Here is a 25,919-nt window from a genome sequence, read left to right on the forward strand (position 1 = left end):
GCATAAAAAATAGGGCTGGAGGTGTCACTCGGAGATAGAATGTCCCTGGGTTCTATCTCTAGTACTGCAAAATAAATAAATAAATAAATAAATAAATAAATAAATAAATAAATGCATTCATGTGAAGGATTCTTGAGGGAAAAATAATGAAATGTTAATAGTCCCCCGGTAGATGGGAACTATGAGTGGTTTGGTTTTTTCACTGATTTTTCCAGATGTTCTATATAGTGTTATTACTTTCAGTAAAGATTTCTATGTCCTATATAGTGTTATTTCTATGTTCTATATAGTATTCAGATGTTCTATATAGTGTTATTACTTTCAGTAAAGAGTTCCTGTTTCTCAGCCAGCCTCAGCAACCTCGTGAGGCCCTCTGCAACTCAGTGAGACCTTGTTTTAAAATAAAAATTAAAATAGGGCTGGGCTCAGAGGTAGAATGTCCCTGAGTTCATGTCCCTGCACATGGCTCTCACAAAGCCCTGTCTCAGGACCTCCACCAGGTCTTAACTCGGGTTTTTCTCCCCACTACAGGCTCTGGTCTTTTGACATCACAGAACAGTTGTGTAGAGGAGATAGTGGGAGAAAAGACATGTGAAAGTTCACCTCGCTGGGTGTGGGAGCGCATACCTGTAATCCCAGTACTTGCGAGGCTGACACAGCAGGATTGCAGGTTCGAGGACAGCCTCAGCATGTAGGGAGACACTCATCAACCTAGTGAGACTCTGTTTCCAAATAAGAAATAAAATTGATCTGGGGGTATAGCTTGGAAGTAGAATGCCACTGGGTTCAATTCCCAGTAACACACACACACACACACACACACACACACACACACACACACACACACACACACAACTTCACCTCTCCCTGCAGACAGAGGGCCAGTGACCTGTAACTTTAGGCATGGGTGGGGATGGGGCTAGAGGGGGTGATGTAAGTGCAGGCCTCTAGGGCTCGCCTTGACTAACAGGAGGTACAGCTGTATCAGCTGTTAGGTGAGTGACTTTAGTGAAAGAGAGGTGTAAGTCAGCACCTACCCCATTCTCTGCGTGTGTTACAGAGGTCAAGAACAGGAATTTTTTGGGGGGAGTACTGGGTATTGAACCCAGGGACATTCTGTGTCTGAGCTGTATCCCCAGCCCTGTTTTATTTACTTTTTGTGGCATTGGGAATTGAATCCAGGGGCCTTCTACCTCTGAGCTAATACTCCCATCCCTGTTTTATTTTTATTTTAATTAATTAATTAATTATTTTTGGTACTAGGGATTGACTCCAGGGGCATTCTACCTCCAAGCTACACCCCAGCCCTATTTTATTTTTATTTATTTTTATTTCTTGGTACTAGGGATTGAACCTAAGGGCATTCTATTCTACTCTGAGATCTCCCCCAACTCAGTTTTCTTCTTCTTCTTCTTCTCCTCCTCCTCCTCTTCCTCCTTTTTTTTTTTTTTTTTTTTGGTACTTAGAATTGAACCCAGGGACATTCTGCCTCTGAGCTAATCTCAGCTCTATCTTTTATTCTTTATTTTGAAACAAGGACGGTCTCACTAAGTTGTGAAGGATCTCGCTAAATAGCTGAGACTGGTTGCGATCCCATGATTCTCCTTTCTTAGCCTACCAGGTACAGGGATTACAAGCATGTGTGCCACCATAGCTAGCCTTTATTCTTATTTTTTTTGTTGTTATTGTTTTGTTTTGTTTTTGGTACTGGGGATGGAACCCAGCACCATTCTACCTCTGAGTCACACCCCCAGTCCTATTTTTTATTCTTTATTTTAAAGCATGGTCTCGCTGATTTGCAAAGGGCCCTTACTAAGTAGCTGAGGCTGTCTTCAAACCTAGATCCTCCTGTCTCAGCCTTCCCAATGCTGGGATTACAAGCGTGCACTACCACATCCGGCTTTTTATTCTATTTTAATTAATTAATTTATTTATTTATTTATTTCAGGTCTGGGGATGGAACCCAGAGGCATTTGACCTCCAAGCTACATCCCTGCCCTATTTTTTTATTCTTTATTTTGAAACGGGGTCTCACTGAGTTGCGGAGGGTCTCATTAAGTAGCTGAGGCTGCCTGCGAACTGTGATCCTCTGGTCTCAGCCTCCTAAATGCTGGTATTACAGGTGTGCGCCACCAAGCCTGTCTCTTTTTATTCTTATTTTGAAACAGGGCCTCACTAGGTTGATAGAAGTCTCACTGCTTGCTGTCCTCCTACCTGCCAATCCTGTTTCTACCTTCCAAGTATTGTAATTATGGACATATGCACCACCATGCCTGGATTTTTTAATTAATTAATTAATTTGGTGGTACTGGGGTTCCTTGAAGCCCTTCTACCTCCAGGCTACACTCCCAGACCTATTTTATACTTTTTTTTTTTTTTTTTTTTGGTGGTACTGTGGTTCCTGGAAGCCCTTCTTCCTCCGGGCTACACTCCCAGACCTATTTTATATTTTTGAAACAGGGTCTCTTATGCCAGCACGGCTGGCTTCGAACCTGCGCGATCCTCCTGTCTCTGCCTCCCAAGCGCGGGGATTACAAGCGTGTGCCACCATGCCCAGCGTCTATTTTATACTTTTTATTTGGAAACAGGGTCTCTTAAGCCAGCGCGGCTGGCTTCAAACCTGTGCAATCCTCCTGTCTCCACCTCCCAAGCACGGGGATTACAAGCCTGCGCCACCATGCCAGGCTATTTATTTATTTTTTTGTGTGGTACTGGGGATTGAACCCCGGGGGCATTCTACTTCTGAGCTACACCCCCAGCCCTATTTTTTTCCTTCCTTCCTTTCCTTTCCTTTCTTTCTTGTACTGGGGGTGGAACCCAGGGGCTTTTGTACCTCCGGGCTATACTCCCAGACCTATTTTATATTTTATTTGGAAACAGGGTCTCACTAAGTAGCTGAGGCTGGCTTCGAACCTGTGCGATCCTCCTGTCTTAGCCTCCCAAGCACTGGAATTACAACCTGGCTCTATGCCTGGATTGATTATTTATTTATTTATTTATTTGTTTGTTTGTTTATTTATTTGTTTTTGTGGTACTGGGGTTCTTGGAAATCCTCTGCCTCCGGGCTACACTCCCAGACCTATTTTATATTTTTATTTGGAAACAGGGTCTCTTAAGCCATCGTGGCTGGCTTCGGACCTGCGTGATCCTCCTGTCGCTGCCTCCCAAGCACGGGGATTACAAGCGTGCGCCACCATGCCTGGCATTTATTTATTTATTTATTTATTTATTTATTTATTTATTTACTTTTTGTAGTACTGGGAATTGAACCAAGGGCATTTTACCTCTGTACTTCACACCCAGCCCAACTTTTTATTCTTTATTTTGAAACAGGGTCTCACTAAGTTGCAAAGAACTTCACAAATTGCTGAGGCGGGCTGTGAACCTGCTATCCTCCTGTCTCAGCCTTCTAAGTACTGGGATTACAAACAGGCACCACCACACCCAGCTTATTTTTATTTTGAAACAGGGTTTTATTAGATTGATTAGATTCTCACTACTTGCTGAAGATGTCCTTGAACCTGTGATTCTCCTGTCTCAGCCTCCCAAGTATTGGAATTACAGTCATGCCACCAAAACCAGCTTATATTTTCTTTTGAAACAGGTTCTCATTAAGTTACAGAGGGCCTCACTAAGTTGCTGAGTCTGGTCTTGAACCTGTAATTCTCATGTCTCAGCCTCCTAAGTACTGGGATTAAAAGCGTGTGCCACCACACCTGGCTCATGAATAGGAACTCTTACCCGTGTTAGTCTTTGATCTGTAGCCTCAGCAAGCATATAGGTCTTAAGTGTTTTCTGCCTCCCTCCCTTATGATCCAGTTATAGACAGTGTCTTGCCAGTAGAGGTGACTAAAGCAACAGACTTTGGAATCTTGACTATTCATAGTGACTGACCTCTTCATGTGGGTCATCTGGCCATGTCTATGTCTTCTGGCTTTCTGTCCTACATCTCCAGCAGCTACTCATTTCCCCCCCTGGCAATCCTTCTTTGACCCTGAAAAAGGGGGAGAAGGGGTCTTGGTATCCAGTGCTTGCAAGCCGAGGGTTGCCTCTGAAGGGGACAGGTGTGTCCTGAGCTCCATCTCTCTGGAGCACTGACCTTTCTCTTCTCTAGCCTTCGTATGTCAGTTCCCTACTTTTCTATTTTGTCTTCCCTACAGATGTCAAGCCATCCAACATCCTAGTCAACTCCCGTGGGGAGATCAAGCTCTGTGACTTCGGAGTCAGTGGGCAACTTATCGACTCCATGGCCAACTCCTTCGTGGGCACAAGGTCCTACATGTCGGTATGAACAGCGGGCTCCATTTCTCAAGCCTCTCAGTAGGTCAGAAGTAAGAGCCAAGTGGTCACCTTCCCTATGGATCCAGAGTCTTGTGCTGGGGGTGGGGGGTCAGGAGATGGGGCTCCCTGAGAAGTTGAAGCCTAGTGGGGAGATGTCTTGGCCTTTTGTAGGCCTTGATGCATAATTACAGTCTTAACTCACTAGAAGAGCTTGTATCACCCCAACTCCAGACCTTGGCTTCCCTTCCCGAGGGCCAGCTACCCTCTGGGCACCTTTACCTGCACGCTCGGATATGACTACTCCAAGTAGTCCTGCCTTTGCCACTTTTATGAGCAGTAGATAGCATCACTGTTTCCCACGGCAGAAATTGACTTTTATCCTCCTCCCCACCTCCCTGGCCTTTTAGCTTTTAGTGACCCCAGCTCCCGAGTCTGTTTAGAATTGTTCTCCGTCTTGCCTCCTTTCTCCCTCCTCCCTACATGTTTCCAGTCACCTCTTTCTGCCTCTCACCACGGCGACAGTGCACTTGGCCCCCTGGCCGGAATCTCTGTTCTAGTTCAGCCCACCCCATCTTGGAAGTCTCCCCTCTTACTCCCAACTCCACTGGCCCCACTGGCCTGGGAGTGCTAGTGTGGCTGTCCCCACGCCCATGGCCACATCAACATAGAACTCTTCCCCCCCTCCTACAGTGAGCTCCTTGGGGCGGAGCGAAGGCTATACCCTCTTGCCCCTCTGGATCAGGTGTTGAGTGGGTAAATGTTTGGGCGAAAGGTAGAAAAGTGAGTCAGAATGAGAACTGACATGGGGAAGAGCATGGGGGTGTGGTCAGAGAGAGTGGTGATCTTTACAGGGGTGGAAGTAAGCCTCGAGATGGCGAGGGACCTGACCATGCGGAGTGTTGTGTGGGCTGTCAGACACTTCTTTGCACATCATTAAATGGCCTCATTTGATCTTTTAATGTTGTTCCATTCAGCAGAGTAGTATTCCCATTTCAGAGGTGAGGAAGTTAGGTTCAGGGAGGTTAAGAGACCTGCCTATATAACCTTGCCAAGCCAGGACTGAAAGCGGAAAGCCAGCTGCGCTGGGATCCCTGTGGGAGGTTCATGCCCGGATCTGTATTCCTACTTGCTGGCTCCTCCCCGGCTGTAACTCCAGCCGTGGTCAGGATCACTGCTGGCTGCTGACGCAGACCCACGGCCTGCACTCGTGGCCCTCGTAGAATGCTCTTCCACGCTCTCCCCCCGTTGTTGCCTCTTCCCTAAACAGCTAATAACGAAGCAGCTGGCACCACGGGCCACCCAATTACCAACTCTTGGGTTTCAAAATCAATTAACAGGCCTTGGGACTTATTGATCCAGGGTTTAGTGGTTGGGTTTTGTGGTTACATGTTCATTTTCAAAATAGTCGAGTGTTGGTTAAAAATCCTATGGGAGAAGTTAATTTGAGATCTAAATAAATGAATGATAGTCATAATACATTTTTAATAGGATTCTTAAATAGATGTGATACTTGAACTAATGCTTAGTAAAAACAATAGCTTTAGTATAGCTCTATATACTTTTTGTCTCTTTCAATATCAACTCATATTCCTGTAGAACTTTGCAACATCTGACACACCTTTGTCTGATTCGGCCTCTCCAGTAACTAACACTAGTAAGAAGACTGGATGTTTGTTGTGTTGTTGTTACTGTTATTAGCAGCGTAGTCTCTTTTGTAGATGAGGAGAATGAGGTTCAGGGTCCATAGATTATAAGTGGCAGAGCTGGTGTTTGACTCAAGTCCCCTGGCCCCAGATCTTTTGTTCTTCTTCCCACTGTACTGCCTCATTTGTGACCCGTGTTCCACACGCTTCATCTCTCAGACTCAGGTGATAAGATGAGCCTCTCATGCTGGGCTTGGGGCAGGCTGCCCTGCACGTGCGAGCGAGCGAGGGCCGGGCAAAGTTGTACCTGCAGCTCAGCTGGCAGCAGGGCCTGGCTGGCTGGATGCTGGCAGCCCAGGGCAGGTTATAGAGGAGATAGAGAGCGAGGAGGGTTAGCCACAGGGCCTGCTTGGATTCGGTAAATATAGTAGGGGGCAAACAGAAGGTCAGATTCAAGAGGTGAGTGGAGCTTCTGAAACAGGATATGAGCTGTCCAGAGGAAGGGACAGAAGAAAAAGTGCGCAGGAAAACCAGGGTCCTGTCTAGCTGGGGTGATTGTAACTGTGTCTCTCTCTCCTGCAGCCAGAAAGACTCCAGGGGACTCATTACTCTGTACAGTCGGACATCTGGAGCATGGGGCTCTCTCTGGTGGAGATGGCAGTTGGGAGGTATCCCATCCCTCCTCCAGATGCCAAGGAGCTGGAGCTGATGTTTGGGTGCCAGGTGGAGGGAGATGCGGCCGAGACACCTCCCAGGCCAAGGACCCCTGGGAGGCCCCTCAGCTGTGAGTGGCCTGGTGTGTCCCCAGCTGGGACTGTGGGTTCCCTTGTCAGGGGTTTCTGGAGGGCTGATTCTCTGCACATCCACCAGCACTGCTTCTCTCTCTGGATGCCAGCCAGGGGCCGGGAGGGGCAAACAGCAGGGGTCTCTAGGTGGATATAGGAAATGATTGTTATTACCAATAATTTCATCACATTTTTTAAGTATCTCAATATGTTCTACATCCCGTGTTTAACACTTTATATACATTAATTTGCTTTTTAAAAAAACACACCTTTGTGTGTGTGTGTGGTGCTAGAGATTGAACCTGGGGTATTCTACCTCTGAGCTACACCCTCAGCCCTATTTTTTATTCTTTATTTGGAAACAGGGTCTCACGAAGTTGCAGAGGCTGTCTGGGAACCTGGATCCTCTTGTCTCAGCCTCCCAAGTACTGGGGTTACAAGCATGCACCATCATGTCCAGTATTAATTTGCATTTTAGTCATGACTTTTTGGCTGGATTTCTTTTTATTGAGGTAAAAGTCATATAACATAACATAGATGAAAATATTTTTTTATCATTAGGGATTGAACCCAGGGGCATACTACCTTGAGCTACACTCCCAACCCTATTTTATTTTTTATTTTGAAACAGGGTCTTGCTAAGTTGCTGAGACTGGCTTTGAAACTCTGATCTTTCTGTCTCAGCCTCCCAGGTACTGAGATTACAAGTATGTGCCACCAAGCCCAGCTCTAAAATAGACATTTCAGCCGGGCGTGGTGGCGCACGCTTGTAATCCCCGCGCTTGGGAGGCGGAGACAGGAGGATCGCGCAGGTTCGAAGCCAGCCGTGCGCGCTGGCTTAAGAGACCCTGTTTCCAAATTAAAAAAGTATAAAAAATAGGTCTGGGAGTGTAGCCCGGAGGTAGAAGGGCTTCCAGGAACCCCAGTACCACAAAAAAAAAAAAATAAATAAATAAAAATAAATAGATAAATATATAAATAAAATAGACATTTCAAAGCACACAGTTCAGTGGTTTTAGTATATTCTTCTGTATTGTGCAGTCATCAACACTATCTTATTTCAGGACATTTTCATCTCCCCAAAAGAAACTCTGTCCCCATTAATAACTTCCTCCAAATTCATCCCCTGGCAACCCGTAATTTATTTTCTGTCTCCATCCAGTGTCCTGACATTTTCTATTTAGTAGCAGTTTGTGAACATTATCACAGCCTCCGTTTTGGAGGTGAGGAAACTGAGGCACAGAGAACCTCATGTGCCAAGACCACGCAGGCCTGTGGGCACCGCGTGCGACTGCCCAGGTGCCAGTGCTGTGCAGTAGCTCCTGGCTTCAGCGTGGGCACAGAGGGCCCAGTTCTCAGGGAGTACTCTGCCAAGAAGTCCTTGCCTGGCCAGGGAGAGCTATCTGTACCTTGAGGAGGTCCACTTGGGAGAGAGCGTGTGTGATGGGAGAAGCAGCGGGGCCAGTGGCGCTGCCGGCGGGTCACTGGAAGGGCTGGCAGCTGTGGCCCCAGACTCTCTGACACTGGGGTGTGAGACACCCACGTCCAGGGAGAATTCATACTAAGGCCTGGGCCAGGGCATAGCTTAGTGCTGTAGCACTGGCCTCACATGCTAAAGGTCCTAGGTTTGGTCTCCCTGGCACAGAGGAAAAACCCAAATGGCTAAGTCCTTATCTCATTTGCTCTTCTCTTAATATAAGAGGAACACGCAGATACAAGTATCATCTATTGCCACTTTGCAAGACTCAATTCTTTGTCTCCGTGGTCACCTTTTTTGCCTGGGGTCATAAACCTACCTGTGGCCGAGCTCAGAATCGTGCTGCTGTATCTGTGGTGGTTCTAGTTATTGTCCACAACAATAACTAGACCCTGGGATCCATGCCCAGCCCCTCATCTCATATTGACAAGTAACCTCCTGTTTCTGAGAAATATTTTCTTTTTCTTTTTATAAAATCAATAGCATATGGAATGGACAGTCGACCTCCCATGGCAATTTTTGAGTTGTTGGATTACATAGTCAATGAGGTAAGTACTGCCTGGTTTCCTTGACCCTGGAATTTATTTGCTGCTTTTAAGAAAATATCCTTGGTGTTGGGCACAGTGGCACAAGCCTGTAATTCCAGCAACTCGGGAGGCTGAATCAGAAGGATCTCAGGTTTGAGGCCAGCCTGGGCAACTTAGGGAGACCATCTCAAAAATAAAAGTAAGCCGGGCATGGTGACATGCCCTGGTAGGCTGAGACTGAAGGGTCAGAGGTTCACGGCCAGCCTCAGCAACTTAGGCCCTCTGCAACTTAGTGAGACCTTGTTTCAAAATAAAGAATAAAAGATAGGGATAAGGGTGTAGCTTGGAGGTAGAATGCCCCAGATTTCAGTCCCCATTACCACAAAAGAATAAAATAAAAGTAAAAAGGGTTGGAGTTGTAGCTCAGTGATAGAACATCTCTGGGGTCAATTCCTAGTACCAAGAAAGAAAGATAGCCAAAAGAAAGAGGCTTAGTTAACTGGGAACCTGAGTGGTTCCTGCAGTATGGTCCCCAGGGTGCTTGTGTTCTGCTCTGTGGCTCATGCTGCTGGGACTGAGTGGCGGGTTCAGAAGCTGCAGGAGGCTTTCGAAGCCTCCTGTCCCAGGGACTTCCTTCCTCCTTCCTAAGACTCAGGAGCCTCTAAGTTGCCACTTCACATGCTCGTGCCCTCGCCCTCCAAGGCCTCCCGTGCACTTGTGTGCTGAGCACGGTGGGTGAGACGCGCGTGGACAGGGATCCAGAGGTGGAAAAGCAAAGATTCTCGTCTCAAAGAAGAGGTTGTGTAGGGGAAGCAGGGCAAACACATGTATCTGTGCAATGTAGGGCTTTTGCTTATAAGTGCTATTAAAAAACTCTGAAAATAAACATGAGTATAGAATCGATCTGGAGTATATCCATAAATTGTGTGAGAGAAGCAGGCTGCAAGCTGGGCATGGTGGTGCACACCTATAATACTCATGGAAGGCTGAGACTGAGATGGGAGGGTCACAGGTTTGAGGCCAGTGCGGAGCAACTTAGTGAGACCCGTTTTTTTTTTTTTTTTTTAAAGGGGGGTAGGGGGTGTAGCTAAGAGGTAGGATGCCCCTAGGTTTGATTCCTTATATCATCAAAAAAAGAAAAAGTACAAAATATTATGTATACTATGATCAATTCATTAAGAAAATCTCTATATGTACCTATAAAGCCTGGAAAGTAATAAAACATAGTAGTTATCTCTTCATGAAATTGTGATTAAAGTTTTCTTTTTGCTTATTGTCATTGGCTGACTTTAATACAAAAAAGCACTATTTGTAAAATATATATACCAATAAGTATAAATGAAAAAGAGATCAAGGAAGAAGACTGCATTCATCAAACTTGGGTTTGGGGGAGTGGAAACTGTGGACAAGGCCCCAAGATTATGCAGTGGAGGATGGGGCTGGGTGGGGGCCACAGTAGGATTTTAGAGCAGGAGACAGGAGCACCAGCTCTGTGGCCATAGGAGCAGCCTTGGTAGTTGAAGAGAAGGGACAAACCATTTCTAGCATGTTTGGAAGCCAGCTGGGGCACCAGAGGAAGGGTTTCACCCCATTTTCTTCTTTCTCAAGAGACTAGTGAAATAACTTCTTGCACTTGTTTATCATTCTCTGAAACCAAATGCCAAGAAATCTCAAAAAAGGTCCTCTTGTCCATTAAAAATTCAACAGGGAAAATCCTTGTTTGCCTTAGAGGTTAAAAAAATCAGCTGGAGCCGGGCGTGGTGGTGCAAGCTTGTAATCCCCATGCTTGGGAGGCAGAGACAGGAGGATCGCGCAGGTTCGAAGCCAGTCGCGTGTGCTGGCTTAGGAGACCCTGTTTCCAAATAAAAATGTTAAAATAGGTCTGGGAGTGTAGCCCGGAGGTAGAAGGGCTTCCAGGAACCCCAGTACCCCCCCAAAAAAAAAAAAAATCAGCTGGAGCCGGGCGTGGTGGCGCAAGCTTGTAATCCCTGCACTTGGGAGGTAGAGACAGGAGGATTGCGCAGGTTTGAAGCCAACCGTGCGTGCTGGCTTAGGAGACGGTTTCCAAATAAAAATGTAAAAATAGGTCTGGGAGTGTAGCCCGGAGGTAGAAGGGCTTCCAGGAACCCCAGTACCACCAAAAAAAAAAAAAAAAATCAGCTGGGTGTGGTGGTGCATTCTTGTAATCCTAGTACTTGGGAAGCTGATACAGGAGGATCACAGGTTCGAAGCCAGCCATAGCAACTTGGTGAGGTTCTCTGCAACTCTAGTGAGACCCTGTTTCCAAATAAAAATAAAATAGGTCTGGGAGTGTAGCTTGGAGGTAGAATGCCCCTGGGTTCAATCCCCAATGCCCCTCCCCAAATCACTGTCACTGGTCCACTCTCAACTGTGGAGTTTAATTTACCTCTTTACTGTCTGCAGAGCTTTATACTAAGCACCATGAGTTGCAGAAAAGAAATTCAGGGTTTTTTTTTTTTTTTTTGGGAGTCTGGAGATGGAACCCAGGGGCATTCGACCCCTGAGCTACACCCCCTGCCCTATTTTTTTATTATTTATTTTGAGACAGGTTCTCACTAAAGTTGCAGAGGGCCTCACTAATTAGCTGAGGCTGTCCGTGAACCACGATCCTCCAGTCTCAGCCTCCCAAATGCTGGGATCACAAGCGTGCACCACCACGCCCAGCTAGAAGTTCAGGTTCTGATCTGTGCTGCTGAAGGGTTTTAGAAGGCAGAGTGTGTTGGGTTTGTGGGAGCCAGGAAAAAGCCACCATCCGCCCCTGCTGGAGCCCTGCACTGTTAGACTCTGGGTTCCCAGGAGTCCTAAGGAAAGACCTGTCTGAGGTTAAGTGTGCAGCTGCGGCTCTCCTGTGTGCACGCGCGCTGCCTCCTTCCACATGTCCCTACTCAGTCCTCCCAGATGTGCTGAGGTGGACAGATTCATGTAGCTGGGGAAGCTGAAGCTCCAGAATGAAAAGTAGCTCGGGCCCCTCCCACCCAGTGCTGTTCTTCCTGGCTCCCCATTCCCACCATCGCTCGCCTCCCAGGACCTCTGCTGGCCCCCGGCCCTCCCTTGCCTGGCTCCCTCCTACTTAAGAAGTGGACGCTGGCCTGGGGGGGGCAGCCTGTTGGTCTCTCCTCTCCCTCAGTCACGCCCTCAGCTCAAGGACAGGCAGGGTGGGGCTTGTCCTAGGCCACTATTCCTAAGAACTGAGTTGTAGTTGTCCTCTGGCTACACTGACAAGGCCTTCAGGGGAACAGAGTTAGTCTGGACTTTTTAATAGGGGGTGAGTGACACTTTTTTGTTTTGGGTTTTATTTTGAAATGAGGTCTCCTATGTCACCCAGGGTGGTCTCTAATTCCTGGGCTCAAGAGATCCTCCTGCCTCAGCTTCCTGAATAGCTGGGGCTACCGGCATGTACCACGACATCACCTGTTAGTTTTGGACCACACACTGGAGCAGGAATTTCTCAGGCTGTGTCTGGGTATCACCTTATCCCAAGGAAGCTACACACAGCTCCCAGCACAGGACATGGAGGTGGAACCACGTTTCCTGGTGCTCCAGGCCTCGTGCTATGTGGCCCTGCGTGGTCACCATGGGAAAACAGGGTTTGCTGCCAGTGTTAGCAAGGCCCAAACAGCCTCTCGCCTGGAGTGTATAGGCGACGTTCTTCTAGACCCACTCAGCCCTTGCCAGTTAGGGACTTGGTACCTTTCTGTCTTCCCAGGGCTCAGAAAAGGGATTTTTTTTTTTTTTAATTTGCTTGCTTCTGCAGCCCTGACTTATGAGTTATAGCTGGTGGTTTGCACATCCCATGACCTTTGCTGATAATAATTGCTGGTGACGTTTCCATACCAGTCACACTTAAAATTGTAATGTCAGAGTTTGGAGGTTCCCAGAGCTCAATAGGCACAACCTCCTCATCACAGAAGAGTAAACTGAGGCTCAGAGAGACCGATTTGTTCAAAGTCACCAGGCAAGTGAGTGGTGGAGCGACCAACATGGTCCCAGTTCTACCAGCTGTGTGGCACAGATGGTTCAGCAGGGTGAGCCCACAGGCGCTGGCCCTCCGCAGAGCCTGCCTTTGTCTGGAGGCAGCACTGCGCAGAGGCGGGACGGGAGGGGATGGTGGGAACAAGAGCTGGGCGTTTCTCACGTCTTAATGTATTTGCAGCCTCCTCCAAAACTGCCCAGTGGAGTATTCAGTCTGGAATTTCAAGATTTTGTGAATAAATGGTAAGTTTGCTGCTTGTTCTCTGAAGGGTGCCCTGGGCTTGTCAGGCTCCCCAGCCCATTTCTGAGACCAGCAGTTTTCCCTTTCCCTCTTGAATATCCCTGACCGCCACGATCATAGCCCTTCTCACAGAGTGCCAGCATTTTCTATGTGATGTGCCTGCTTCTCACTGCTATGTTCAGCACTGGCTCTACAGGGATTGGCATATTGCTTTTTTTTTTTTTTTTTTTTGCGGGTCTGGGGATGGAACCCAGGGGCATTTGACCTCTGAGCTATACCCCCTGCCCCCCCCCCTTTTTTTTTTGAAACCAGGTCTCACTGAGTTGCAAAGGGTCTCACTAAGTAGCTGAGGCTGTCCACAAACCGCGATCCTCCAGGTCTCAGCCTCCCAAATGCTGGACTTACAAGCGTGCGCCACCACGCCTGGCTGGCATATTGCTTTTTGACCTTAGTTTAATTCAGCGAGAATTTATTACCTTACTGTGGGCACTGTATTATACCATGACCAGGAAGATGAGTAAGGCTCAGGCATCCTCCTCAGAGCCTACTGTGTAGGGGGAAGGCATGCAAACACAAGTAATTTGAGTTGGAACCAGTGCCAGGCAGTGGCTCTCACATCATCTTTCTTCCTTTTAGCTTAATAAAAAACCCCGCAGAGAGAGCAGATCTGAAGCAACTCATGGTAAGTTTATTTCAGATTTTACAGTACCTGTTTATTAGCTTGGTCTCCTCTCAAACATGTGTCCAAGGCTTGCTGAGTCCATTCCCTATTCTGCACTAATTGCTGATGGCCAGCTGAGTCTGGGGCTGCAGGCTGTCCTCCCATCAGTCTCAAGGAAAGTCTGGGATCGCCCTGGGATGTCAAGGAAGAGCCTGAAGCAGTCAAAGCAGAGGGCCAGTCTGCCTCCTTGTGGGGTGGCCTTGTATTTTTGTGTGTGTTTGTGTGTGTGTGACACTAGGGATGGAACCCAGGGCTTTCTACCTCTGGGCTACACTCCCAGACCTATTTTATATTTTTTATTTGGAAACAGGGTCTCTTAAGCCTGCGGAGGCTGGCTTCGTACCTGCTTGATCCTCCTGTCTCAGCCTCCCAAGCTTGGGGATTACAAGCGTGCGCCATCATGCCCGGCAAGGGCGGCCTTGTTCTGATACCGACTGGCCCCCCTTGCCCTTAGCATTCCCCACCAGCCTCCTCTCAACTGTGGCCGGGTGGGTGGGACGTAACACTATAATGTCCAGACGTGCAGAGCTTGAGTGGCCTTCGGTGTGACGTTCACTCGGGCCCATCTCCCTTGCTGCTCTACCATGTCTGTGAGGTAGTGAAGGGGGGAGGGTTTCATCCCTGTTCCATTCTGCAAGAGCAGCCCAGAGCGGTGAGGGACTTGCCTAGGCCTCGCAGCTGGAGGAACTGGCAAAGGCAGACAGAACAGGGCTTTCAGCCTGCAGCTGGCCCTACTGCTGCTCCAGGGCAGGGCCAGGAGCCCCTTCCAAGTGTAGCACACACACTATTCCCCAAGACTTTTTTTTTTCTCTTTCTCTTTTTTTTTTTTTTTTTTTTTTGTGGGTCTGGGGATAGAACCCAGGGGCATTCAACCTCTGAGCGACACCCCTTGCCCTGTTTTTTATTCTTTATTTTGAAACAGGGTCTCACTGAGTTGAAGCTGGACATGAACCGCAATCCTCTAGTCTCAGCCTCCCAAATACTGGGATTACAAGTGTGCGCCACCACGCCCGGCTGCACCCAAGACTTAAACTTTCCTTCTTGGTAGGGGTTTTTTTGTTTTTGTTTTTTTTGTTTTTGTTTTTGTTTTTTTTTTTGCAGGTCTGAGGATGAAACCTAGGGGCATTCAACTGCCAAGCTATACCCCCTGCCCTGTTTTTTTTATTCTTTAATTTGAAACTAGGTCTCACTAAGTTGAGGAGGGCTTCACTAAGTAGCTGAGGCTTTCCTCAAACCGTGATCCTCCAGGCTCAGCCTCCCGAATGCTGGGATTACAAGCGTGTGCCACCATGCCTGGCTTTGGTAGTTTTTTTTTTTTTTTTTTTTTAACATGTTTCCTTTCCCTGTTTTCCTTGCATGCAGGTTCATGCTTTTATCAAGAGATCTGATGCTGAGGAAGTGGATTTTGCAGGTTGGCTCTGCTCGACCATTGGCCTTAACCAGCCCAGTACACCAACTCATGCAGCTGGTATCTAAGCCTTTGGGAAGCAGCATAGACCAAGTCCTCTGCCCAGGGGCGTGCCGTGTGGCTCCTGGGCCTCTCTCCCATGCTTGTCTCTGTTCAGACGTGCATTTCACCTATGACAAAGGATGAAGAACACAGCATGTGCCAAAAGTGTACTCATGTCATTTTTAATACTGTCTTTATTCTTACTGTTGTTATCCCCCTAAGTGGATTGGCTTTGTGCTTGGGGCTGTTTGTGTATACGTTGATGATCAAAACACATGCCAGGCTGAATTGAACTACAGTGGCACTGGGTGACTGTGGGTAGTCATCTCACTGACATTTGCACTGCTGTTCTTGCTCCGTGACTGGCTGGCCGCCTGTGCTGTCAGGATTCACGGACACTTGGTACTTCACTCTTGCCAGGTGTACCTTCTCGGTGTGAGTGGGAGGGAGCCTTGTAAGAGCCTTCACAGGCAGTGCATGTGAAGCATGCTTTGCTGCTATGAAATTGAGCATCAGAAAGTGTACATCACATCACTTTAGCATCTTTTGCTTTTGATGTAGAACTCAGCATTTTTCATCAAAATCTAGCCAGAGCCCTTCACTGCCATGATAGCCGGGGCTTCACCAGTCTGTCTACTGTGATGATTTGTAGACTTCTGGTTATATTTCTATATTTATTTTTAAATATACTGTGTGGGGTACTTAGTAGTATTATGTCTCTTTAAGTTTTGATTAGTGTTTCTAAAATGGTGGAGTTATTTTGAATGTCACAAATGGATCAAGGCATTAAAATGTGTCAGGTTTCTATCTTCCCCCAATGCAAGTACCAATGCTATTGTAAACAACGTGTATAGTGCCTAAAAAATGTATGAAATCCTTTTAACCATTTTAATCCAGATGTTTAACAAATCTAATCTCTTATTCTAATAAATATACTATCAAGTTAAGAAGGATGAAAGATATTTCTACTTAGGTAGTGGGCATTGCAACTTCTCTACTATGCAAGAATCAGATGATTTATCCGCATTGTTGTGGGGACAGTAAAGCCATGAAGGAGGCTGGGAGGCAGAAGTCACCACGCGGAGAACAAGTTCAGGGGACTGGGCTAATTGGGCTTCCTATCATTTGTCTTTTCTCTTTTTTTGTGGTAGAGGGTAGGACGCAGAGGCATTCTACCTCTGAGCTATACCCACCACAAGCCCTATTTATGTGTTTGTTTTGTGCTGTACTAGGGATGTAACCCAGAGGCATTCTATCTCTGAGCTACACCCCAGCCTTATTTTTTATTCTTTATTTTGAAACGGTCTCACTGAGTTGCAAAGGGTCTCACTAAGTAGCTGAGGCTGTCCACGAAACAGGATCCTCCTGTCTTAGCCTCCCAAATGCTGGGATTACAAGCGTGTGCCACACGCCCAGCTTCTATTTGTTTTTTGAAACAAGGTCTCAAAAGAGTTGCGGAGGCCCTAAATTGCTGAGGCCGGCCTTGAATTTGCGATCCTCCTCCTCAGCCTCCCACGTATTGAGCTTACAGGCGTGCGCCCCTACGCTTGGCTTCATTTCAGCCTTTGTACTAACCCTTCTCGTGCAGCACCCTTCTGTGTGACTGGCAGCTACCTTCCTTAAGCCTGTGGCCAAATCCCATCTTTTTCTCCTGTCTCTTTATGTAAGGGAAAAGCAGCAGGTGTGAGCTGAGAACAAGTCTCAGAACTACAAACCATTTCTCACACTGTCCCTCACATTGTGTAGTGAAGAGCCGAGCTGGGGCTAATTTGCAGAACCTCCCCTCTGGCAGGAGGCCTTGCTGGTCCTGGAGGCTCTGTTCAAGGAGACATGCATGGTTGGCGTTACACTAGCAGTGCTTCCCCTTTCACTCCTTAAGCTTAAGGGCACCTTCCTGAGAAGGAGAAATGTATCCCGTGGGATTTGTGATGCTGATGCGGTGGAAATAAAGTCACAGAAAACAAAGCCCTGTTTCCACTGACCATTCTCTTGCCCTCTTGTTTTTGGTACTAGGGTTGAACCCAGGGGCTTTCTACCTCTAAGCTATATCCCCAGCCCTTTTGTAAATTTATTTTGAAACAGGGACTAGTTAAGTTGCTGAGGCTGGACTTGAACCTGCAGTCCTCCAGTTTCAGCCTCCCAATCACTGGGGTTACGGGTGTGCTCTTTCATTTTTTGAAAAAGGATTTTTGAGCATGCTTGTAATTCCAGTACTTGAGGAGGCTGAGACAGGAGGATCACAGGTTCACAGCCAGCCTCAGTTACTTAGTGAGACCCTGTTCAAAATAAAGAATAAAAAATAGGACCAGGGGTGTAGTGGTGCAGTTTGGAGGTAGAATGTCCCTGAGTTCCATCCCCAGTACAGGGGGAAAAAAAAAAGGACTTTTGAACGTGTAATGCTGTTTGGTCTATACCTCTTCCCTCATTCTTTTTCTTTGAAAGGGAAGATTATAGAAAACCAAAGGCAATGGATGTATTTATAATAAAAAGGCAAGCAAGGCTTGTGGCACACACCTGTAATCCAATTAGTTGGAAGGCTAAAACTGGAAGATTGCAGATTTAAGGCTAGCGCATGGTAACTTACTGGGACCCTATTTCAAAACTGGACACCTAAAGAAGGGCTGGGGTAGAGCTCAGAGGTAGAATGCCCCTGAGTTCAATTTCCTATACCACTGAATGGATGAATGAGGAAAGGCAGGACTTGGGTAATCTGAGTGGGTAGTTCCACTCGAGTTACAGCTTGGGGTACAGCAGGATTTTATTTTGTGGTATTGGAGATTGAACCCAGGGGCATTCTACCTGCAAGCTACATCCTTAGCCCGATTTTATTCTTATTTTTATTTTTTTGTGGTACTGGGGATGGAATCCAGGGACATTCTACCAACGAGCTATACCCCGGGCCCTATTTTATTTTTATTTTGAAGCAGTATCTCCCTAAATTGCCCAGGACCTCACCAAGAGGCTGAAGATGGCCATGAACCTGCGATTTTCCTGTCTCTGCCTCCAAAGTATTGGGATTACAGCGTGTGCCACCACACCGGGCATTTATCACTTTGAAATAAGGCTCGCTAGTTTGGTGAGTCTCATTACTTGCTGAAGTTGTCCTGTGCCTGAGATCCTCCTGTCTCAGCTTCCCAAGTACTAAAATTACAGGTGAGAGCGACCATGCCCAGCTTCAGCCAGGATTTTAGAAACTCATCACAGCTGTGAGTTCTGTCTTAGCTACTCAACCATTTTTTCTTGTAGTGAAGCCAACGTCTAACTTACACGTTTCAATACAAAAACATTTAGGCTGAAGTTGAAAACCTTTATCTTGCTAATGAGAGAATACTACTGACTATTGAGAATGTCTCACTAAAATGAATAAACTGCATTCTTGGTAGAAACAGTGTAATTTGGTGTCTAAAACTCAGATCTAAATGTTTTCATGTGTGGTGTGGTGTGGTGTGTGTGTTACTGGGGGGTGGAACCCAAGGGCATTCTACCTTCAGGACACACCCGCCCAGCCCTGTTTTTTATTTGGAAATAGGGTCTTGCTAAGTTGATGAGAGCCTCATTAAGTTGCTGAAGCTGTCCTTGAACCTGTGATTCTCCTGTCTCACCTCCCAAATACTGGGATTACAGGAGTGTACCCGTATTTGGGTACCAGTATTTTAATTCTCTATTCACATAAAAAAATAATGCTTTTTAAAAATTTGAGAGCCGGGCATGGTGGCACATGTTTGTAATTCCAGCATTTGGGAGGCTGAGACAGGAGGATCGCAGTTCATGGACAGCCTCAGCTACTTAGGCCCTCTGCAACTTAGTGAGAGCCTGTTTCAAAAATAAAGAATAAAACATAGGGTTGGGAGTGTATCTCAGAGGTAGAATGGCCCCTGGGTTCCATCCCCAGGACCACAAAAAAAAAATTTTTTTTTTTTTTTTTGAGGCAGGGTTTCACTAAATTGCCCAGGCTGGCTTCAAACTTGAAATTCTCCTGCATCAGCCTCCTGAATTGCTGGGACTACAGGGGTGCAACACCATGCCCTAAAATACTGCATTTTTAGTCAAAAGATTTCTTTTCGTGTGTGTGGTACTGGGGATTAAACCCAGGGGCATTCTACCTTCTAGATACATTCCCCAGCCCTATTTTATTTTTTTGTGGTGCTGGAGATGGAACCCAGGGGCATTCTACTTTAGAACTGTACCCCTGGAACCATATTTTGTATTCTTTATTTTGAAACAAGGTCTCATTAAGTTGCAGAGGGCCTAAGTAGCTAAGGCTGTCTGTGAACCCAGATGGTCCTGTCTCAGCCTCCTAAGTGCTGGGATTACAAGCTTGTGCTACCACACCTTGCCCTATTTTATTTAAAAACTTTTTTTTTTTTTTTTTTTGCGGTACTGGTGGGTGGAACCCAGGGGCATTCTACCTCCAAGCTATACTTCTAGCCCTGTTTATTATTTTGAAATGGTCTGAGTTGCAGAAGGCCTCACTGAGTAGCTAAGGCTGTCCCTGAACCATGATCCTCCTGTCTCAGTCTCCCCAATGCTGGGATTACAAACGTGCGCCACCACACCTGGCTCTTTTTTTTTTCCCTTGCAGGTCTGGGATAGAACCCAGGGGCATTCGATCTCTGAGCTACATCCCCTGCCCTATTTTTTTATTTTTTACTTTGAAACAGGGCCTCACTAAATAGCTGAGGCTGTCCAAGAACTATGATCCTCTAATCTCAGCCTCCCAAATGCTGGATTATAAGCATCCGCCACCAAGCCCGGCTTCCTATTTTTTTTTTTTTTAAACACGGTCTCACTAGGTTGAGTCTCACTACTTGCTGAGGCTGTCCTTGAAACTGCGATCCTCCTCCTTTCCAGTAATCTTTACTAGGAATATTGTGTTTTTAAGAATGATGTTCCCAGCATCAGTCTTGCGGTGTTTTGAGTTTGTCTTGCCAGATCTCTTCCTCAAAGGTCCTTTTACTGAGACATCAGTAATAATTTGGTTTATAAGTATCTTATTTGTACCTTCTAACAATCTGCAATTGCTAGAGATGTGACTACCCTCACTTTATAGACGGGACAGTCGGAGTGGCAAGAAGTGAGAGGACGGGAACCAGCTGCCAGTTAGTGGCATGGCTAGAATAGTCAGCCTTTGCAGCCCTTAAAATGTACACTTCAGGCCGGGTGTGGTGGCGCACGCTTGTAATCCCCGTGCTTGGGAGGCGGAGACAGGAGGATCGCGCAGGTTCGAAGCCAGCTGCGCTGGCGTAAGAGACCCGGTTTCAAAAATATAAAATAGGTCTGGGACTGTAGCCCTACAGGTAGAAGGGCTTTCAGGAACCCCAGTACCACCAAAAAAAAATGTACACCTCAGTGTGTGTTTATTCCAAGCTGTCCTCGCTGCCATGTGTGATGGTGCACCCCTGTAATCCCAGCACTTGGGAGGTGGAGACAGGAGGATCGCAGGTTAGGGCTAGCCTCAGCAACTGACCTCTGTGTTCCAAGGGCCAGACTCACTCAGACTTTCTACTGCCTCCTCCTAAGGTGACTTACCACAGCTCTAATGGAACAGTAAGACAACACTGTATCCATGCTTTCTTCTGGAATAGCTACAAAAGTTCTACTTGAGGGTTTTCTGTTTTGTTTGCTTTGTCTGTTTAGCAAGAATATTAATCTTGTAGAATTAAGTGACTAGAATTTAACAGCCTACTTAGTGGAAAAGCGACAGTATGCAGAAATAAATCTCTAATTTCATATACAAAGTTACAACAACTTTAGCTTTCATCTCTTTATTGTAAAAACTCAACCTCTCCAGCAGAGTGGCTTCTCCTTTAATGGCACATTTCTTATGGGCCATAAACAGGCTTTAAGCCATCTTGCTGTTTTCCTCAGAGGAGGCGTTGCCTTCTTTCTTGTTATGTGGAAATCCATGATGGCTCTTTATCTTTTCTTTCTAAGCACCTTTCTTTTTTAATACAAAAATTTTATTGAACATAAATGGTATACATTTAAACTATACTTAAACTATACTTAAACTATACGTGGTGCCCTCTCCCCCTTCCCGCCAATGATGGTTGTCCAGGGTAACCATGCTATATTCATACTTTTACACATACTCAGATGTAGACCCCCATTAGTCAAGTTCACCATTCCTCCTCTCCTATCCTTCCATTCAAAATTTGCTGATATTTCCCCTCCATTATCTGGAGTCCCACTGGTATCCTCTATGTTCCCTAGTTTGGGCATATTAAAGGAAACATATGTACCTTCTCCTTCTGTGCTTGGCTGATCTCACTTAATGCTCTCCAGGACTTTCCATCTTCTTGCAAATGACATGATTTTGTTCTTCTTTAATTTTACCAGTGATGTTTCAAGCAAGCTAGATGTGGTGACAGCTCCAGGAAGCAGTCTAGGGTCAGTAGTATGTTCTATGCATCTGGGAGGTGACAGCAGCTTGTGTTTTCAAGTGGCCCTGTGTTTCCCCCTGTCATCTTTCTCTCTCAAACTCTGGTCTAACTCTTTTCATAAGGTTTCAGTGCCATGTAAACAGTCTTCATTGGTTTTCTTTTCTTTCTTTTTTGCAGAACTGGGAATTGATCCCAGGGGCATTCTACCTCTGAGCTACACCCCAGCCTTATTTTTTATTCTTTATTTAGAAGCAGGGTCTCACTAAGTTGCAGAGGGCTTAAGTAGCTGAGGTGGGGTGTGAACCTTCGATCCTCCTGTCTCAACCTTGCAAGTACTGGGATTACAAGCGTGCGCCACCACGCCTGGCGTAACTGGTTTTCTTAAAAGAGGCAGTTTTGATTGGAAAGGCTGGCTTGTTTTAAACTCTGCTCTCTTTTGCCACTGCAGCCTTTCTCAATAGTATTTCTGAAGAACTTTGTTTTGAACACAATTACTGAATCCAACCAGATTATAAAGACTGCACCATCCAAACTGCTCAAGGTTAAGATGCTGCATCTTACATTTTCAGTGTCACTAATTTCTGTCAAAACATTCTGAAGCTTGAGTTATTGACAGACAACATGCTCCTCCTGGAGTTCTTGATTTTCTTCCAAGTAGGCCACAGAGCCCATGGTAACTTCTTTGAAAAAAGTACCTGAGACTTAGAAATGTAACTTGTCCAACTAACCATGGATCTTGCTTCCATTAGGAGTCTGATTCTTCTTCTTCCTCCTCCTCCTCTTCCATCACATGGCTCCTTGTGCTTAACTCCAGTGCAGTTTGGTTGATTGATGCTTCATTGTCTACATGCACCAACATCTGTTAACCAAGGACATTACAGATTAGAAAGAATACTAGTCTCAGCCGGGCGTGGTGGCGCACGCTTGTAATTCCAGTATGTGGGAGGCCGAGATAGGAGGATAGCAGGTTCAAAGTCAGCCTTGGCATATTTGCGAGGCTTTCAGCATCTTACTGAGACCCCCCCCTCCCTCCCTCCTCCCTCCCTTTCTCTTGCAGGTCTGGGGATGAAACCCAGGGGCACTTGACCTCCAAGCTACACCCCCCTGCCCTATTTTTTATTATTATTGTTTTGTTGTTGTTGTTGTTATTATTATTATTATTAGTGTGTGTGTGTGTGTGTGTGTGTGTGTGTGTGTGTGTGTGTGTGGCACTGGGGTTCCGGAAACCCTTCTACCTCTGGGCTGCACTCCCAGACCTATTTTTATACTTTTTAAATTTGGAAACAGGGTCTCTTAAGCCAGCACGGCTGGCTTCAAACCTGTGCGATCCTCCTGTCTCCGCCTCCCAAGCGCGGGGATTACAAGCGTGCACCACCACGCCTGGCTTATTCTTTGAGACAGGGCCTCACTAAGTTGCAGAGGGCCTCGCTAAGTAGCTGAGGCTATCCATGAACCACAATCCTCTGGTGTCAGCCTCCCAAATGCTGGGATTGCAAGCGTGCGCCACCACACCCGGCTGAGACTGTTTCTAAATAAGAAATAAAACTGGGCAAACGGTGTAGCTTGGAGGTAGAATTTGTTCAATCCCCAGATATCCCCAGTATCAAATAAACAAACAAACAAAAAGTTAAAGTGTGACCAGCTATTAGGTGCCCTGTTCCATGCCTATAAGACTAACATAGTGGAGCCAGTTTCTTAAAGTAAAAAATTCTGATCAGGAGCTGGAGATGTGCCTCAGTGGTAGAGTACTTGCCTAGTATGACTAGGCTCTGGATTCAATCCCCAGCACTTACAAAACAAATTCTCATCAGTACTTTCCAGAATCATCTGAGTTTGGTAATGTGCTTTGCAACCATTTTTGATGGCATAAGAAGCAAGGAGACTGCTATTCTCTCCCTGGGCCTGTACTTGATTTAGCTTACATCATGTGACTGTTCCGCTGCAGGCTGAGAAGATGGCATCACCTCCCCTCTTCTAGAACTGATCATTGATTGAAGGGTCATTTCTTCAACCTACAAAAGAAGAGTTGAGAACACTTACTATTTCACTGACCTACTTATGTAGATAAATTCCTTGGTATGCTCTAAAAGGCTGGGGTCATGAAAGGAAGTGAAGACTATAATCTCTGTGCTCCTGGGGAGTGGAGGGAGGTCTCAAGCTTTCTCTACCTTTTATTTTTTCAGGTACTGAGGATTGAGCCCAGGGTATTCTACCTCCAAGCTACATCCCTAGTTCTATTTTTATTCTTTATTTTGAAACAGGGTCTCATTAAGTTACAAAGGGCCTCACTAAGTAGCTGAGGCTGGCCACGAACCTGTGATCCTCCTATCTCAGCCTTCTAAGTACTGGGATCACAAGCGTGGCTTTTATTTTTACTGGGGATTGAATCCAGGGCTTGCATTTGCTAGCAGGCATTCCACCACTGAGCTACATGCCTAGCCTTTTTTCAGTTTTTTGTTTTTTTTTTTGAGAGTCTCACTAAGTTGCCCAAGTTAGTTTCAAACTTGAGATCCTCCTGCTTCAGCTTCCTGAGTAGCTGGGATTACAGGTGTATGCCACCATCTCCAGCTGTACTAGTATTCTGGAAACGTCATGGCTTCATTCCCTAGCACCTAGAAGTTTCTCTCTAAGTATACCATTAAAAAGACAGGTGTCAAGATGGGTGTGGTGGCATATGCTGTAATCCAGTACTTGGGAGGCTAAGGCAGGAGGATCACAGATTTGTCACCATCCTCAGCTACTTAGACCCTGTTTCAAAAGGAAAAATAGAAAATAGGGCTGGGGGTACAACTGAAAGGCAGAAAATACCTGAGTTGAATTCCTATGACCACATTTAAAAAAAAAAAAAAAAAAGCCAAGTGTCCAGGCCAGTCTGGGGTAACCTAGTAAGCTGGATGTGGTAGCACATGCTTGTAATCCCAGTACTTGGGAGGCTGAGACTGGAGGATCACAGGTTTGCTGCCAGCCTCAGCTACTTAGGCCCTCCACAACTTTGTGAAACCATTTCACAATAAAGAATAAAAAAAAAATAGGGCTAGGGATGTAGCTCAGGGGTAGAATACATCTGAGTTCAATCCCAAATGCCACACTAAATTTAAAAATTTTTTGAAAAGGGTTGGTATGTAGCTGGGTGTGGTCGTGTACACTTGTAATCCCAGCACTTGGGAGGCTGAGGCAGGAGGATTACACAGGTTCGAAGCCAGCCTCAGCAACTTAGTGAGACCCTGTTTCTGGGAGTATATCCAGTAGGTAGAAAAGCCCCTGGGTTCCACCCCCAGTACCACCAAAAAAAAAAAAAAAAAAAAAAAAAAAAAAAAAAGCTGGGGTGTACTCAGTGGTAGAATGCTTAAGTAGCAGGCTCCAGACCTCAAATTTAATCCCCAATACTGTTATTAAAAAAAAATAAAATAAAAGGAAAAAAGCCAGGTATCACCTTGCTCTACAGATAGCTAGATTACCTAGGCCCAAGTTTGTTTACTAAGTAATAAGAAAATGAAGGCAAAAACAAAACATCGGAGAATCTACACATAATTGAGGCACTTGTAGGAGTACTGTTGCAGTACTGTTGTACCTTACTCTTTAAGGTGTGTGGGCCATTATAACTGCCATGAAAAAATGCTAATTATCCTGACATGTCACAGCTATAAAACGCTTTTCAGTTTATGAAACACTTTTGTAATCTTCATATTATTTGGACTTGAAGGTCCTGAGTAAGGATGCTGAACAGGGATTATGATCACCTCGTGGAGACTAAATTCCCTACAGATCTGGGAAATGACCCTGAAATTCCCACTCCTCAAGACCATGTGTCAGTGACAGCTCCGAGAACTAAAGGGAATTGTAGGTTTGGGGTCGTCTCTCCCAGGTCTCAATGTGGTCTGGATCTAGAGTCCCTTCTAGCTGCAATTCGAGAGCCGTTTCAAGCGCTAATGCAACTAGAACACAGGCTCAGTTCGGCGGGCAGGTTTAGATGAGCTTTCGGAGCGAGCAAGTCCGCAAGACGCGTGGTGTGGGCCGTCGGCGCAGGTGGTGTTGGGGTGCTCTACTTGCCAAACAGATTCCCGCGTCTCGGCCCAGACCCACAGGGTCGAGATTCGGAGGGGGTGGGGCCTAATAACCGCAGAGCTGGATTCCGGGTGCTTCAGCTACTTGTTTGTACACTGCACGACCCGCGCTACGACCCCCTAAAGGACTGAGAGACCCCGCGGCGGCAGCGCGGCGCCGCCGAGGGCTGAATTCGGGGAGATGGTCACGCAGACGGGATGGACGGGCGCTGGGGTCACCTTGAGGCGGTTCAGCTGGTCGTGCAAGGCCGCCTTCAACCGCAGCAGCGTCTCCTCCTCCTTGCGTAGCTCCTGAAGCCGGTTCAACATGGTCGTGGGTCGCGCCGGCGCCCTCTGCGCGCAGCTCGCCGGCGC

General features: G+C 46.4%; 2 protein-coding genes across 3 annotated transcripts in view; one reads left to right on the plus strand and one right to left on the minus strand.

Moving 5' to 3' along the window:
* Positions 1 to 15,144, plus strand: part of MAP2K1 (mitogen-activated protein kinase kinase 1) — a gene marked incomplete at both ends in the record, with an annotated part of 98,657 nt that extends 83,513 nt beyond the window's left edge. The window contains 6 exons of the mRNA XM_080692788.1: positions 4,161 to 4,285; positions 6,507 to 6,708; positions 8,670 to 8,734; positions 12,888 to 12,949; positions 13,584 to 13,629; positions 15,031 to 15,144. Of these exons, the coding sequence (XP_080548914.1) occupies positions 4,161 to 4,285; positions 6,507 to 6,708; positions 8,670 to 8,734; positions 12,888 to 12,949; positions 13,584 to 13,629; positions 15,031 to 15,144 (614 nt within the window). The remainder of the gene's footprint in view (positions 1 to 4,160; positions 4,286 to 6,506; positions 6,709 to 8,669; positions 8,735 to 12,887; positions 12,950 to 13,583; positions 13,630 to 15,030) is intronic.
* A 7,102-nt stretch (positions 15,145 to 22,246) lies between these two features.
* Positions 22,247 to 25,874, minus strand: SNAPC5 (small nuclear RNA activating complex polypeptide 5; the record flags this gene model as incomplete). Of its 2 annotated transcripts, XM_080690887.1 has the most annotated exons (3): positions 22,247 to 22,360; positions 23,424 to 23,513; positions 25,785 to 25,874. In XM_080690887.1, 3 exons carry the CDS (start codon positions 25,872 to 25,874, stop codon positions 22,247 to 22,249), a joined length of 294 nt encoding a protein of 97 aa, XP_080547013.1. The 2 variants fall into 2 exon arrangements, with proteins under 2 accessions (XP_080547013.1, XP_080547014.1); XM_080690888.1 differs by lacking the exon at positions 23,424 to 23,513.
* Between the last annotated feature and the right edge of the window lie 45 nt (positions 25,875 to 25,919).

This window comes from Muscardinus avellanarius (assembly GCF_963383645.1).
Source record: "Muscardinus avellanarius genome assembly, chromosome: 3".
In the NCBI taxonomy this organism is placed as follows: domain Eukaryota; kingdom Metazoa; phylum Chordata; class Mammalia; order Rodentia; family Gliridae; genus Muscardinus; species Muscardinus avellanarius.